Source organism: Abramis brama (genome assembly GCF_963993115.1).
Source record: "Abramis brama genome assembly, chromosome: 5".
Taxonomy (NCBI): Eukaryota; Metazoa; Chordata; class Actinopteri; order Cypriniformes; family Leuciscidae; genus Abramis; species Abramis brama.
Genome location: NC_139967.1, coordinates 42812519 through 42826635, shown reverse-complemented (window position 1 = coordinate 42826635; position 14117 = coordinate 42812519). Strand labels below are relative to the sequence as shown.

Below are 14117 nucleotides of genomic sequence, written 5' to 3'. Positions count from 1 at the left end.
GACATGAAGAAATCAAAATTAATACCGTACATTAGGGGTGCGCAATATTGACAAAAATATGTCTAGATATTTTCAAAGTTTTGTTGATAATAATTAAATGATATTTTACTGATTGTATTTTTGTACTGGTACCCTGGCTGGTTTAGGCCTGTTGTTGACAGAAGACTCATGAAGATATTCATATTTTTTATATTCTATGCAGTGGTCACAGTTCACAGTAGTGACCGAAATTAACATTTTTATTAAGGGGCAATATTTTCCACCTTAAATTGATTTCCAGGGGCATTTTTCACCTATAAATGGATATTGTTTCTAAACGTATTTAGAGGTATGCATCACCTTTTATGTCAAATTCTAACATTCAAATTAAATTATATTAGAATAACACAGTACCAATGTCAAATTAAATCATTAAATTAAAATCCATCCTTGCAGTGCAGAGGTGACACAGAAGCGGCATCAAAACTGGCATTACTATATTTACACTTCATTTACAATTGCATAAATAAAGCTATTCAATATTTAAATATGAAATGATTTATAATTTTAACGTTTTAATTAAAGGATACTTTAACCCTTTCACGCATAGTGGTCACTACAAAAAAGCATTTTCTTGAATTTGCACGGGTTTTTATGGCAAAGTTGCACATCAATCTCTTCATTGGACCCTGGTGCATCATCCTATAAATTGCAACCAAGTGGCAAGCCTTTGTGTTTCGATTTTTTTCCCCCTCCAAACCAAGATGGCCAAGGGTCAGTCAGACATGCCAAGTTGCTCTGGAATATCCACCCATTCCTTCTATCCTAGGAGACTCTTGTAGGTAAAAAAAATATTGCAGCATCAAGCAATATCTAATGAGTCATATCACAGTAAAATTTTCCAAGTTTTGATTTTAGATTGAGAGAAAACTCTGATTAATCACATGTCCACTGTAGTGGACGTCATGCATCAATTGCTATATTTCAGCTACAATTCATAATTATAATGTGAATATTGTTTTTGAAATTTAAAACTTAAAAATTAATCTGCAGTGACTTTTTTTACTGTAAATAAATGTACTGTATTATTAGAATGTAATTTTCATTGACATCGAAAAAAGTCATGTGATTACATAATGTATGACACTTGTAATGCATTACTTTACTTGTTAGATCAAAAAGTAATCTGATTTCGTAATGCATGTTATTGTAATGCGTTTTTTTACTCATAACATCAAAGTAATCTGATTACGTAATGCATGTTACTTGTAATGCGTTTCTTTACTCATAACATCAAAAAGTAATCTGATTATGTAATGCATGTTACTTGTAATGCGTTTCCTTACTCATAACATCAAAAAGTAATCTGATTATGTAATGTGCGTTATTGTAATGCGTTTCCTTACTCATAACATCAAAAAGCAATCTGATTATGTAATGTGCGTTATTGTAATGCGTTTCTTTACTCATAACATCAAAAAGTAATCTGATTATGTAATGTGCGTTATTGTAATGCGTTTCCTTACTCATAACATCAAAAAGTAATCTGATTATGTAATGTGCGTTATTGTAATGCGTTTCTTTACTCGTTACATCAAAAAGTAATCTGATTATGTAATGTGCGTTATTGTAATGCGTTTCTTTACTCGTTACATCAAAAAGTAATCTGATTATGTAATGTGCGTTATTGTAATGCGTTTCTTTACTCATAACATCACAAAGTAATCTGATTACGTAATGCATGTTACTTGTAATGCGTTTCTTTACTCATTACATCAAAAAGTAATCTGATTAGGTAATGCACATTACTTGTAGTTAATTACTTGTTAGATAAAAAAGTAATCTGATTAGGTAATGCATGTTACTTGTAATGCGTTTCCTTACTCATAACATCAAAAAGTAATCTGATTAAGTAATGCATGTTACTTGTAATGCGTTTCCTTACTCATAACATCAAAAAGTAATCTGATTATGTAATGTGCGTTATTGTAATGCGTTTCCTTACTCATAACATCAAAAAGTAATCTGATTATGTAATGTGCGTTATTGTAATGCGTTTCTTTACTCATAACATCACAAAGTAATCTGATTACGTAATGCATGTTACTTGTAATGCGTTTCTTTACTCATTACATCAAAAAGTAATCTGATTAGGTAATGCACATTACTTGTAGTTAATTACTTGTTAGATAAAAAAGTAATCTGATTAGGTAATGCACATTACTTGTAGTTAATTACTTGTTAGATAAAAAAGTAATCTGATTAGGTAATGCATGTTACTTGTAACACATTACATTACTTGTATCATCAAAAAAGTAATCTGAATGCGTTACGCATGTTACTTGTAATGCATTACCCCCAACACTGATCATTTCAGATGAGATTGAAAAAAACGTATCGCTAGGTTTTCTCAGAGGAGGGCTATGATAGAAATGTGCATGTCCATCTTGAACATAATCAGAATTATCAGCTAATAAGGGTAAATCTCCATACTCTGGTGCACTGGAGGGAGCATCTGAGTGGTGTCCACAGTTGTACCTTGACAGACTGTAGAAAATTCTGATGGAATCACGTCCTCATGTTCTGATATCAAAGATACGCGAAGTGCAACTTGTATGAAGTTGTATGAAGCCTTTGCAATATTTTGCATTTATATTTTTTGTATATATTTTATAGTTTTCACATGATTTGATATAATTGTATTGATTAGTTTGTTAAATTCACATACTTTATGTGTTTGATTATTGTCTTATATTTAATATATTATATCTTAAAGGGATAGTTCACCCAAAAATGAAAATTCTGTCATCATTTACTCACCCTCAAGTTGTTCCAAACCTGTATGAGTTTCTTTGTTCTGCTGAACACAAAGGAAGATATTTGGAAGAATGTTTGTAATCAACAGATCTCGGTCCCCATTGACTTCCATAGTAGGAAAAAATATATACTATGGAAGTCAATGGGGACCGAGATCTGTTTGATTACAAACATTCTTCCAAATATCTTCCTTTGTGTTCAGCAGAACAAAGAAACTCATACAGGTTTGGAACAACTTGAGGGTGAGTATATGATGACAGAATTTTCATTTTTGGGTGAACTATCCCTTTAAGTTTAAACCAACCGCATGCTGTCCACTCAAGTGGACATCTGAAGATCTCTTTGAAAAATTTGTAAAAAAATAAAATAAAAATCAATTCTTGTTTTTCATGCACTAAGAGCAATAAAAACACATAGGAAAAAAATCCTGACTGAGGTTATCATAATTCATGCATGAAAGGGTTAAATATGAAACTGAAACCACCAGTAGGTGGCGGCAAGTCACTGTCTTAATAAGCGAGTTGTTGGAGTCAACCGATTTGTTCAAACGGCTGATTCATTCAAAAAACAAGTGATTGTTCATTGAATCGTTAAAATGATTCGTTCAAAACGCGGATTTCAGTAAAAAAGAAAAAAAATATCATCGCTGTCTGTTGGACCACGGCTTCATTATGAAATTCTCGTCGGCAATATAAAGTGAAAATGGACAATATTGTGTCCAAAAAGTAACTCACAATGTTAACTTTATTGTTAATTTAACTGTTGTATAAAATAAATAGCACATTTGCAATTGTGCAAAGGAAAACGGCACTCTTGCTCATGTGATATTCTAATATAACAACATATAATATAAATATAAGACAAAAACTCATTTGGGGACATCTATAAACTGACACATCACGCAGTGAAAGTAAAGCATGAGAGAAACGTGATGTCAGCTCGCACTCGCAGTGCCTCGTACATAGTTAAAACAATGATTACAATATCATCATAGTTCATAGACAACATCGCACACTCCTAAGCACATAAAGACTTAACTTACAATCGAACTGACATTTACTCGTTTTCTTCTCTCTTCTCACGTGCAGGAGACAGACGCAGGCTGATATACTGCCGTAAGTGGCGCGAATTGTCACGTGAACAAGCAAATCCACCAAGATAGAATTAAAAAAATAATAAGAGCCTCTAATTAGATAGTTTTAATTTCGAAAGCATTTAGATAAGTCTAAGTCAAAGTGTCATCTAAAATTTAAGACCTTTCATAAATAAAAATAAGACATTTTTTAAAAAATATATAATTTTTAAGACTTTTTATGGCCTTAAATTTAAAAAATCTAATTTAAGACCTTTTAAGACTTTTTAAGGATCCGCGGGGACCCTGGTAAATGTTAAGGAAGGAGCAAACTCAGATAGACATCTAAAGATAATCCAACACTCTGTAGTATAACTAATGAGGCAGAAACATGTCGATATAAATCATATGAAATGACGATGATTCATTATGACATTTGTATCTGATTGATTATCAGCATTAGTAGACCAGATGCCGTGGGCAAGTGCTCATTATCTAGAGTGTTTTAAAGGCATTAAATTGAATGTTTTGCAGCTGCTGTTCACCCAAATGATCTCAGTAACTAATGAAGCACGTGGGGACAACTGACTCAAATAATCAGAGACAATAATATTGGACAAATGTGCCCGCTGTGCAGTTGAAAGCTTGGAGGTTTGGATACACAGTGATGTAATTTAAACATTAACGGCATATTTGGAACGGTTTATTTCCTGTGGGATGATTAAGGCAAAGAAAGGGACCTCAGAAGGGCCCACTGGGCCGTGTGTGGGTGTTTATGGGGGTGTAAAAGTATGTGGCAAAGGGCAGTAATGCATCGTACCTGTAGGTTGTTTAGAGGGTCCATCTTCATCACAGGTCCGATGGTGTTGAGAGGGAGGGAGATGTCGATGCTCTGGCTGGGCATCAGTGGAGTGTGAACGGGGAGAGGTGTGGTGGGGATCACTCCAAAACTAAAGACAAGACAACAAAACGGGATTATAGTGTCTCATAGCTCTACTTAATGTATCAGTTACAGGCAGGGGTGTGAAATAATGATTTACAAATACTCATATTACTGTGATAAGTAGTTTTTAAAAGATATTTGATTTTTAAGTAGTACTTTTACTTAATTTCCTTCCGTTTGTGTTTAATAAAAAAAAAATCCATCAACATGATTGGATAGGGAGAGTAATCGGGCATGTGTGTCCATGGTTTGCAGTGCAGTGTGTGTGTTCACTACTCACTGCTCCTAATGTGTGTGTGCACTAACTTTGATGGGTTAAATGCATAGGACAAATTCCAAGAATGAGTAACCATACTTGGCCTTCACATCACTCACTTTTCGAACAATGTGCATTTACGTTTAAATTTGTAACATTCAGTGGACTGGAATTACAATGTAGTTCGTGTTAGCTCACTATCTCGGCCTATTTCAGTGCATTAGGGGAGATTCACTGTTTGATAATATTAGTGATTCTCATTTCTTTATCTCAAAACCCTAAAACTGGCAGCGTTCTGGAGAGAATAATCTCTCTTTTAAAGCCATCTCTAGTGTGCGAGACTGAACTCTTATGAATTTCATAAAGGTTCTTATAAAGGTTTTTGTATTCTTTGCACTGTTCTGAACTTTGATATTTCATGTGATACAATAGCTTGCTCAGTGTTTATTAAGGCCTTACAACTGATTTTTTTTTTTTTTTTTTAAATAGTGAGTGTACTGAAAACGTTTTCTTCTCTGTAATAGTCTTTCTGTGTTGTTTTAATGTATTTTAAAAAGTTGGCAGTCAAAATGAAAACTGTTAAACCAAAGATAGAGAATTACAGCATGCACCCGTTTTTCTACATTTTTAATTTGCACTGTAAAGTGTCTAATATAAGTGTAGAATCGGCAGCTCACTACTCACTACACAAGAGTACTTTTAAATACTCAAGTTACTTTACTTACTTTTAATACTTTTTACTCTTACTCAAGTAGTTTTTTGGACATGTAAATTTTTACTCTACTCACACTACTTTTTTGGGGGGAAAGTAATGGTACTTTTACTTAAACACTTAGCAAATGAGAGCAAAAGTTAGAGTTGCTGGCTATGTGGCCTGTAACTTAAGAATCAAAAAACAATTCAGGGTTTAAATAAATAACCATGTAAAAATTATTATTTAATCCTAAATAGATCTTTAGATTATCTAAAGAAAATTACCATCAGAAGTTTAGTTAGGAAATGGAAAGAATTTATAGTTTTGTTATAATGGCAAAAAATGTATACAAATTCTAAATAAACAAATTATAAAACACATTTAAAAAATGGTAAAAAATAGGGATGCACGATGATATCGGCACAACATCGGTATTGGCCGATAAAAGCTTTAAATGACCATCATCGGCATCGGCCGATATGAATATTTCTGCCGATGAGCCTTGCCGATAGGGTGGCGTGTTTCCTATGTGCACGTGACGACCGTGAACATAGCATGAGCACCAGCAACTTAAACTTCCAACATGTGGAGGCATTTCTAGCATGAGCGTCAGTTTGGTTTGAGATGTGCTGGGGACAGAGACGCATTTGCAAGTGCATTTTCAGAAGTGCTGGGTACAATGACGCAGTATTTTTTTTTCTCTTTCGTGCAGGTCATGTTTCGAAAGACGATGTCCTGTAGCTTACTAATGTAAACTCTCCAAGCTACTATGCTCTCCACAGAGCATAAAATATTCATTTTATTTTATTTTTCGTGTTCGCATTTATGAGGAAAAACAGTGACAGTTCTCGGTTACGGACGTGAGCGCTCTGAAAGCGGCACTAATAGAGACTGCTTTAAAACTTCCACAGAGACCTCAAACAGAAAGCACAAAGCCTTTCTAAAAGAATTTCGTTTTGTATTAATTGTATCTTAATTTTAAAAAATGTTTCATCAACCAATTGCCTGGATTTAGCCTAATAAATAATAAGTAGCCTAAACCAGATAATAGATATCACGACATGGAGGCGCGCGCATGAACTGGAGCTCGTCTCATAAATGAAACGAAACTCAGCATATCTTACTTGCCTCACAGACCTGATAAATATATCTATTATCTACAGAACGTTTGAAATCATATTTTTAAACATAACAATTCAAAACGAAAGAAAACTATGTAATCCGAAATGTGCATTTCTCTCTGGCGCGTTCACTAGCCTACTCCGAAGATCGCGAGTCAGTCAACTTCATCTTTGCAGCCGACACAGAAAACACTTGTTTATTAATAAACAATTAAAATGTCTCCTTGCCATATTTGCCATATTCATAATCATTACTTTTGCGATTCTTTGTGACAGCTTTTAGTTGCTTTTTTGGCAGCGCCACCCTTACATGTTACAGTACATGAACGGGTCACCACCGCATCAGCACCGAAAACAGGGGAGCATTTGGTAGACCTGTTCAAGTAGGAGAAGATGTACATTTTTTTATTTGAATTTTTTTTTTCTATTTATTTTACTTCTAAGGACTGAAGTTTAAAGTCTGAACTTAAAAATAAACTGTGGCAATGGCATATCATTTATTCTCCAAGTGAAATAATTTACCTATTTTTCAGGGGTGAATGTCTGTCTACATTTGTAAAATTATACATTTATGGTAGAATCAAATGTTGTTTTGTTTGTCTTGTAAATTGCCTTATCTACAACACATGAGTGTAATACAGTAAAGGTAGTACAGGAGAGAGACTTGGATTTCTCTTCAGTAAAATTAAAGTGTAAATATATCAGGGGGAAAATGTGTATATATCGGTATCGGTATCGGCATCGGACAAAATTAGTTTGAAAATATCGGCATATCGAATATCGGCCAAAATGCATTATCGTGCATCCCTAGTAAAAAAGTAATGTTGTGAAATATTATTAAAATTTAAAATAACTGTTGCTATATTTTAATCTATTTTAATTCTATTTTAATACATTTTTGTGTAATTTATTCCTGTGATGACAAAGCTGAATTTTTAATGCATCATTACTCCAGTCTTCAGTGTCACATGATCCTTCAGAAATCATTCTAATATGATGATTTGATGTTTAAGAAACATTTCTTATTATTATCAATGTTGAAAACGGTCGTGCTGCTTAATGTTGTGGAAAACATGATGCACGTTTTTCAGGAATATTATGAACTTTAAAAGCATTTATTTGAAATATAATTTTTTATAACATTATCTTTACTCTGGCTTTTGTGCGTCCTTAACAAATAAAACAATTAATTTAGATCTAAAAAAATCCAAACTTTTGAATGGTAGTCTATATTAAATATGTTGTTAAAATATATATTCAACAATATTAATTTAAAAATCTATTAACCAAAAAAAATCTATATACAAATTATATATAATAATTTAGTATATAAAATATAGCATGTAGCCTATTAAATCTAATATTAATATATAACTAAATAAAAAATGTACTGGTTTTATTTATTATAAATCAATAATTACTCATAAATATAAAACCTTAATTTTGGAGCATGGTAACAGGAAAATATGCCACAATGATAAATCACAATCACAGACCTGTTCTTGTTGAACTGGATGGCAAAGTCAGTCATGTGCTGCAGGGCTTTATTGGTGAAGTTCATGTCCATGTACATGTGTCCCTGACGCCGAGAGAAGGTTCCAGATATCTCCAGTCCTTTGGCCTTGACTGCTGGCAGCCATACCTTCAAAAACCACACCAATGAGTGTTCAGTGTACCCATTTTACAGTCTGTCTACTGATTAAATTAATGCTATGAGGCTCTCTAAGAGGACAACTAGACCTTCTAAACTAAAGGACACCTAATAGAGGAGTCTGACATCCACCCACACTCACTCACCCAGACACTGTTGCTTACAAGAACTGAGCTGGCATCCAAAATGAAAAAAGAAAATCAGATAAAAAGAGACAAATTAACATATAAATATACGCAGCATGAGGCACCCAGGTATTTGATAACTCCACAAGGTAGGTCATAAAGTATCCTAATAAGGAGTAATTGTGCTCTGTCCTACTCCACTGACCTACTCTGGCTCTAATGGAGCTCTTATTAATGATGATTCCCGAGACTTCAGTCCCCAAGAAGCTGTTCTGCACGCGTTTATTTATGTAGCACATGAAGTTAATTCTCATGCTGGAGAATGAGAATAGACTGATCTGCACTTTTTGTCCTCGCAGGAAAAAGCCCTTCATTGTAGATTAAAGGCTGCTGGGAAAATGTGACCCAGTGGCACAAAGTGCTGAAAAGACAGCAGTTTCTCCCTGAAGTTGGAGGGCAAGAGCTGGGCAATACTTGTTCTGCGGCGTAATGCTAATCCATCAAAGCGGCCACTTCGAAGAAAATGACAGGCAAGTGTGTCAGTATGTTAGCCTGGCTCCGCCCTCCTACGTACTTCCGCTCAATTTTCATTTTCCTTCAGTATTCCGTCTGGGTTTGCGGTATATTCGTGGGTTTTCTCCGACCAAATTTTTACCGGTCCAATCAGCGAACAGAGGGAGTGGCTGAGAACGATGACGTTGAGGTCGTGCGCTAGTTTGAGTTGTAGGGTTACGTCACGACCAAACGTTAGCGATTGGTTATGGCAGATCCAGAGTGGCTCTGGGCAGATCCAATAGTTTTAACTATTGTCTTCAAGGAAGTTAACGCCTGTCAATGGAGAGTGGCCAGACTCTATGTACAAATGAAATGTACGAGAGTCTAGAAGGACCAGGCTATCAGTACGTAGCTGGAAATAAGAAATGATGGGCCTTGCTGGTGGGTGGGTTCAGCTCTTTGGAGATTTCCAGTGCCTTCAGCTGGATGACGGCTCTGGTTCTGGGCTACCCTTGATTTATTTTTTTCGGCTACGTACTGATACACTTGCCTGTCAGTTTCTTCGAAGCTCCGCTTTTAGGACCACGATAAGCTTTTCTTTGACTGTTAGCATTTTTAGGCTCGCCATCTTCTAACATTACACTCAGACACACCACATTTCTTGGCTGCTTAATGAGAGTTGTTTGACTCCGCTGCGTTTATCAGTCCTGGGGGAAACACGTATTTGGTGAATGATTGACATGTAAAAGTGTAGACCTTGAATATAAAGGTGTTTTCACACTGGGCACATTTGCTGCGGTCTGAGTCCGAGTGCAATTGTTCCTGGCGCCCCCCCGCAGCGTTGGTTTGGCTTCAATTTGATTCTATCGAAGTTAGAGTTGTACGATTAATTGTTAAAAGATCACGATTTCAATTCAAACACCCACGCAATCTCATTCATAAATGATAACGATTCGCCTCTGTCTATTAAATCTTTGACACCGGAACATTCAAATCTGTGCTCGCTCCCGCTGACCCAGAGAGAGCAGTTACCATGTCTAGTTATGAAACAGCTTCACAAACAGTCTTCTCAAACACACAATATCGTTATTTTTGTCTTACAATAATTAAAATTATAACAGAAGTACTGGGATAGTACACCAATGTCAACAGTAGTGTAATAGAGCAAAATAGAGCAAACTCCATTTTAAAAGTAACATTGAGCTTCAATTAACGATTGTATCGATTACATTGTTATGCCACTAGGGGGCGGCAAGTGACTGTTAAATGTATTTGTCATTGAATCATTCATTTGAGAGATTTGTTTAAAAATGCTGATTCATCCAGTAATGAAACAAGTTAAGTATTTATGAGTGAGTCATTGAATCATTCATTCAAACCATTTAAAAAAATAATAATTCATTCAAATTAGTTAAACATTTAATTAAATAGACTGCAGCAACTAAAATTTTGTCAGAAACTCTAGTAATTTACATGTTATTTAGTTGTCTGTTCAGAATCGTGATCAGTTTGAAACAAAAAAATTCATGATTCTCAATTTTTTCAGAATTGAACTTCTCTAATCGAAGTTTATATCTTACGTCATCACAAACGTGCGCGCCGCACGATAGAAAACAGAACGCAGGTTAATATATTTAGTTTTTTCTTAATTTGGTGCTAGTATGCGCAGCAGAGTAAACAACACTTGGGTTTACTGTATGTGTCGCATAAAGGCGGCTTTCAGCTGCTTGCGAACAGACTCTTTTGAGGAGACAGTTGATTGCCATTCATTTGCCGCCCTGATTGCACTCGCTATGAGCGATTACACTGCAGGCTTGTATCAAAGATAAATCATCAACACTAGCATCCCTTACATGTGTTTTATTGAACTAAATACATCGCCTTTGGCTAAAAAGCATTAGCAGGTTACTTTTCTTCCTGAACAAGCGCGCACCCGAGTCCGTGTTGCTTTCACATTCACGCGAATCATGGCACAGTTCGAGGGCAACCGAACTCAGACCACCTCCTTCAGGTAGTCTCAGGTTCGGTACCAATTCTTCATGCAAACCGTGCCACGTTCCGAACTAAACTGCCAGTGTGAACATGCCCAAAGACGTCCCCATTTTTTCAGATGTATTTCCAAAAAAAAAAAAAAAAACACTGCCTTATATTCGGAACAATACGGTATTTTAGAAAGCATAATATTAATATTGTTGCCTATTATTTGGAATGAAATTTGCACTGTGAATGTGGCTGTAATGCCTAAAATGGCATCACTAGGTTCTGAAACAGAGCTAATGTTTGTTTGTCCTATTGTGTCAGTGGATTATTATGGAAAAAAAAAGTCAAGTTCTTGTTTTCTGTAGTTCAGAATTGGTGAATCACTAATCAAGCAACATCTCTGGTCTGACTTTGATCTTGACTATACACGCTTCTCGGTATGAGGAGTTTGGTGAATTTGGAAAGGTTCTGGCTGTCTTCATTGGTTGGCTGGCTGCTTAAAGATCAGAAACAAAGGTGAGGGGTTATGGTTTAAAGATACGCGGCGAGTAGCACTCACAGTTTTAGGTGTCACATATCCTCCTGTAGCAATGGACATTCCTGTGGACAACTCAAACAGGTCATTGAGCCCACTACTGAGAGCAGCAGGTGTAGGAGACGGCGCAAAAGTGTTGGGCACCGATGACGGGATGAAGTTTTGGCCCACCTGCGTGACACACACATAAGGGTCAAAGGGTTTAATCTACTTCTGTACATGTTCATGTAACCCTTTAAACAAAAGCAACAGGCTTTCTTGTTATGAGTTATGAGTAGGTGCAGAATTTGAGGAAAATTGTATTTTGATATTACGGACAAACTACATAAGAGCAGTGCAAGATATGAACAAGAAATGTAGGTAAAAAAAAATCTGCAGGGTCATTCCGTGTTAACACAACCAGAGGTCCATGGCAATTTTATTTTGATTTTGATTCTGGTGGAAAATACAAAAATGAAGAAGAAAAACAAATTATTAAATGCCATGGATGAATATTTACTGAGTAATCCACTATTTTGTAGAAGGGGGACAAATTTCACCTGAGATTTAGAGCCAAATTACAGGGGGAAAATTACTTTAGAAAGATGATAGAAGATAACATTATTATCCTATTTTTACAGAGATTGGTAAGTCTATTTGTAACATCAGCTGACTTTAGCAATCCTTGTTGTATTATATGCCAATGGTGACAGTCCAAAAATGGGAAAAAGCACTTTTTCGAAAAGTGTGCATGCCTATAACTCAAGAAGTATTATTAATAATAATAATAATAATAATAATAATAATAATTCATTACATTTATATAGCACTTTTCTCTGCACTCAAAGCGCTTTAAATAGAAGGGCAGGAATCTCCTCAACCACCACCAATGTACAGCATTGCGACGCATGCGACGGCAGCCAAATTGCACCAGAACGCCCACGACACACCAGCTTATTGGTGGAGAGGAGACAGTGATAGAGTCAATCAGTATACAGTATATGGGGATGATTAGGAGGCCATGATGGACAGAGGTCACTGGGCAAATTTGGCCAGGATGCCGGGGTTACACCCCTACTCTTTTGAAAGACATCCTGGGATTTTTTGTGACCAGAGAGTCAGGACCTCGGTTTTACGTCTCATCCGAAGGACTGTGCTCTTTGACAGTATAGTGTCCCTGTCACTATACTGGGGTGTTAGGACCCACACAGACCACAGGGTGAGCGCCCCCTACTGGCCTCACTAACACCTCTTCCAGCAGCAACCTAGTTTTCCCAGGAGTCTCCCATCCAGGTACTGACCAGGCTCAACCCTGCTTAGCTTCAGTGGGCAACCAGTCTTGGGCTACAGGGTGATATGGCTGTTGGCTATTAAAGATATATTAATATTCTTTTAGATTCTGATTTTTAATAAACATTTATTTTGATATCTCCATTCTTAAAGTTCTATATGGTTCAATCCCAGAGATATGGGGATCTCAGTGTGACTCCATGAGTTACATTTCGTCACCTTCCTAAAATAATTGGCCAAGTCATTTTTTCAAGTTTCTCAGAAAACACAAAAAAACTGAACCAATAATTGAAAAATGACTTAGGCAATTGTTTTAGGAAGGTGACGATTTTAGACATTTTCAGTGGTCAAAAACCAAATGTGGGTTACTTTGTATACAGCTGAAACAAAGTCATTTTTCCTCTCTTGTAATTTGGCTTCAAATCAATGAAAATAATAATTTTAACCGCCCCATACAAATTAGTGGATTACTCAGTAAACATTCATCAATGGCATTGAAAATTTTGCCTTTCATCACCATTTATGTTTGTCTTTCTTTAGAAGAAAACAATTCTTTCTTTAGCTGAGAAAAGTTTTCAAAAACAACACAGAATGAGCCTTCAGTACTTCAAAAACATCTTTAGAGAAGTTACACATCTTATCACCACAAAGCAGAATGGACTTTTGTGCATGCAGCAGAAAAAACCAAAGCAGGACACACAAGAGGGCATCTATTCTATAAACTATTAATAATCAATGAATAGTGCACAGCATGCTGAGAGTGGACAGGCGGATACGAGCGGAGAGAGAGGAGCTCACTTACTGCAGGACTGCCCCCAACACCTCCTCCCAGATCTCCCCCGAGCTACAACAGAGAACAGAAGACCCATTTCCAGGCCCACAAACAACATGAGAGAGACAGAGAGAGATGTAAAGGATCCATTAATAACAAAGATTTTCCTGTTTACAAAGGAAGTGATGTCACAAACAATGATTAAAGCCTGAAATTTTGCACTTTTTTTCTTGCCATGGTTAAAATCAACCTCAAAGAGTCCTCTAGCTCATGAAAGAGGCTTTCCTGTGGGAAGTAAGAGTTGAGCGGTGTTTTCATGTTGCAGGGCTTTACTGCTGCCAACCCCTCATCACAGTAGTTAGTTAAGACTGAAGATGAGCAGTGATATTTCACAAGCTGAAATATGCA

At 36.0% G+C, this 14117-nt stretch overlaps 1 protein-coding gene across 1 annotated transcript in view; it reads right to left on the bottom strand.

The window, feature by feature from the left end:
- The window catches only part of ap2b1 (adaptor related protein complex 2 subunit beta 1), a 56955-nt gene that overhangs the window by 20328 nt on the left and 22510 nt on the right, over window positions 1-14117 (bottom strand). The window contains exons 15-18 of the mRNA XM_084114175.1: window positions 13740-13781; window positions 11693-11839; window positions 8379-8524; window positions 4689-4818 (exon numbers count right to left, since the gene is read on the bottom strand). Of these exons, the coding sequence (XP_083970301.1) occupies window positions 4689-4818; window positions 8379-8524; window positions 11693-11839; window positions 13740-13781 (465 nt within the window). The remainder of the gene's footprint in view (window positions 1-4688; window positions 4819-8378; window positions 8525-11692; window positions 11840-13739; window positions 13782-14117) is intronic.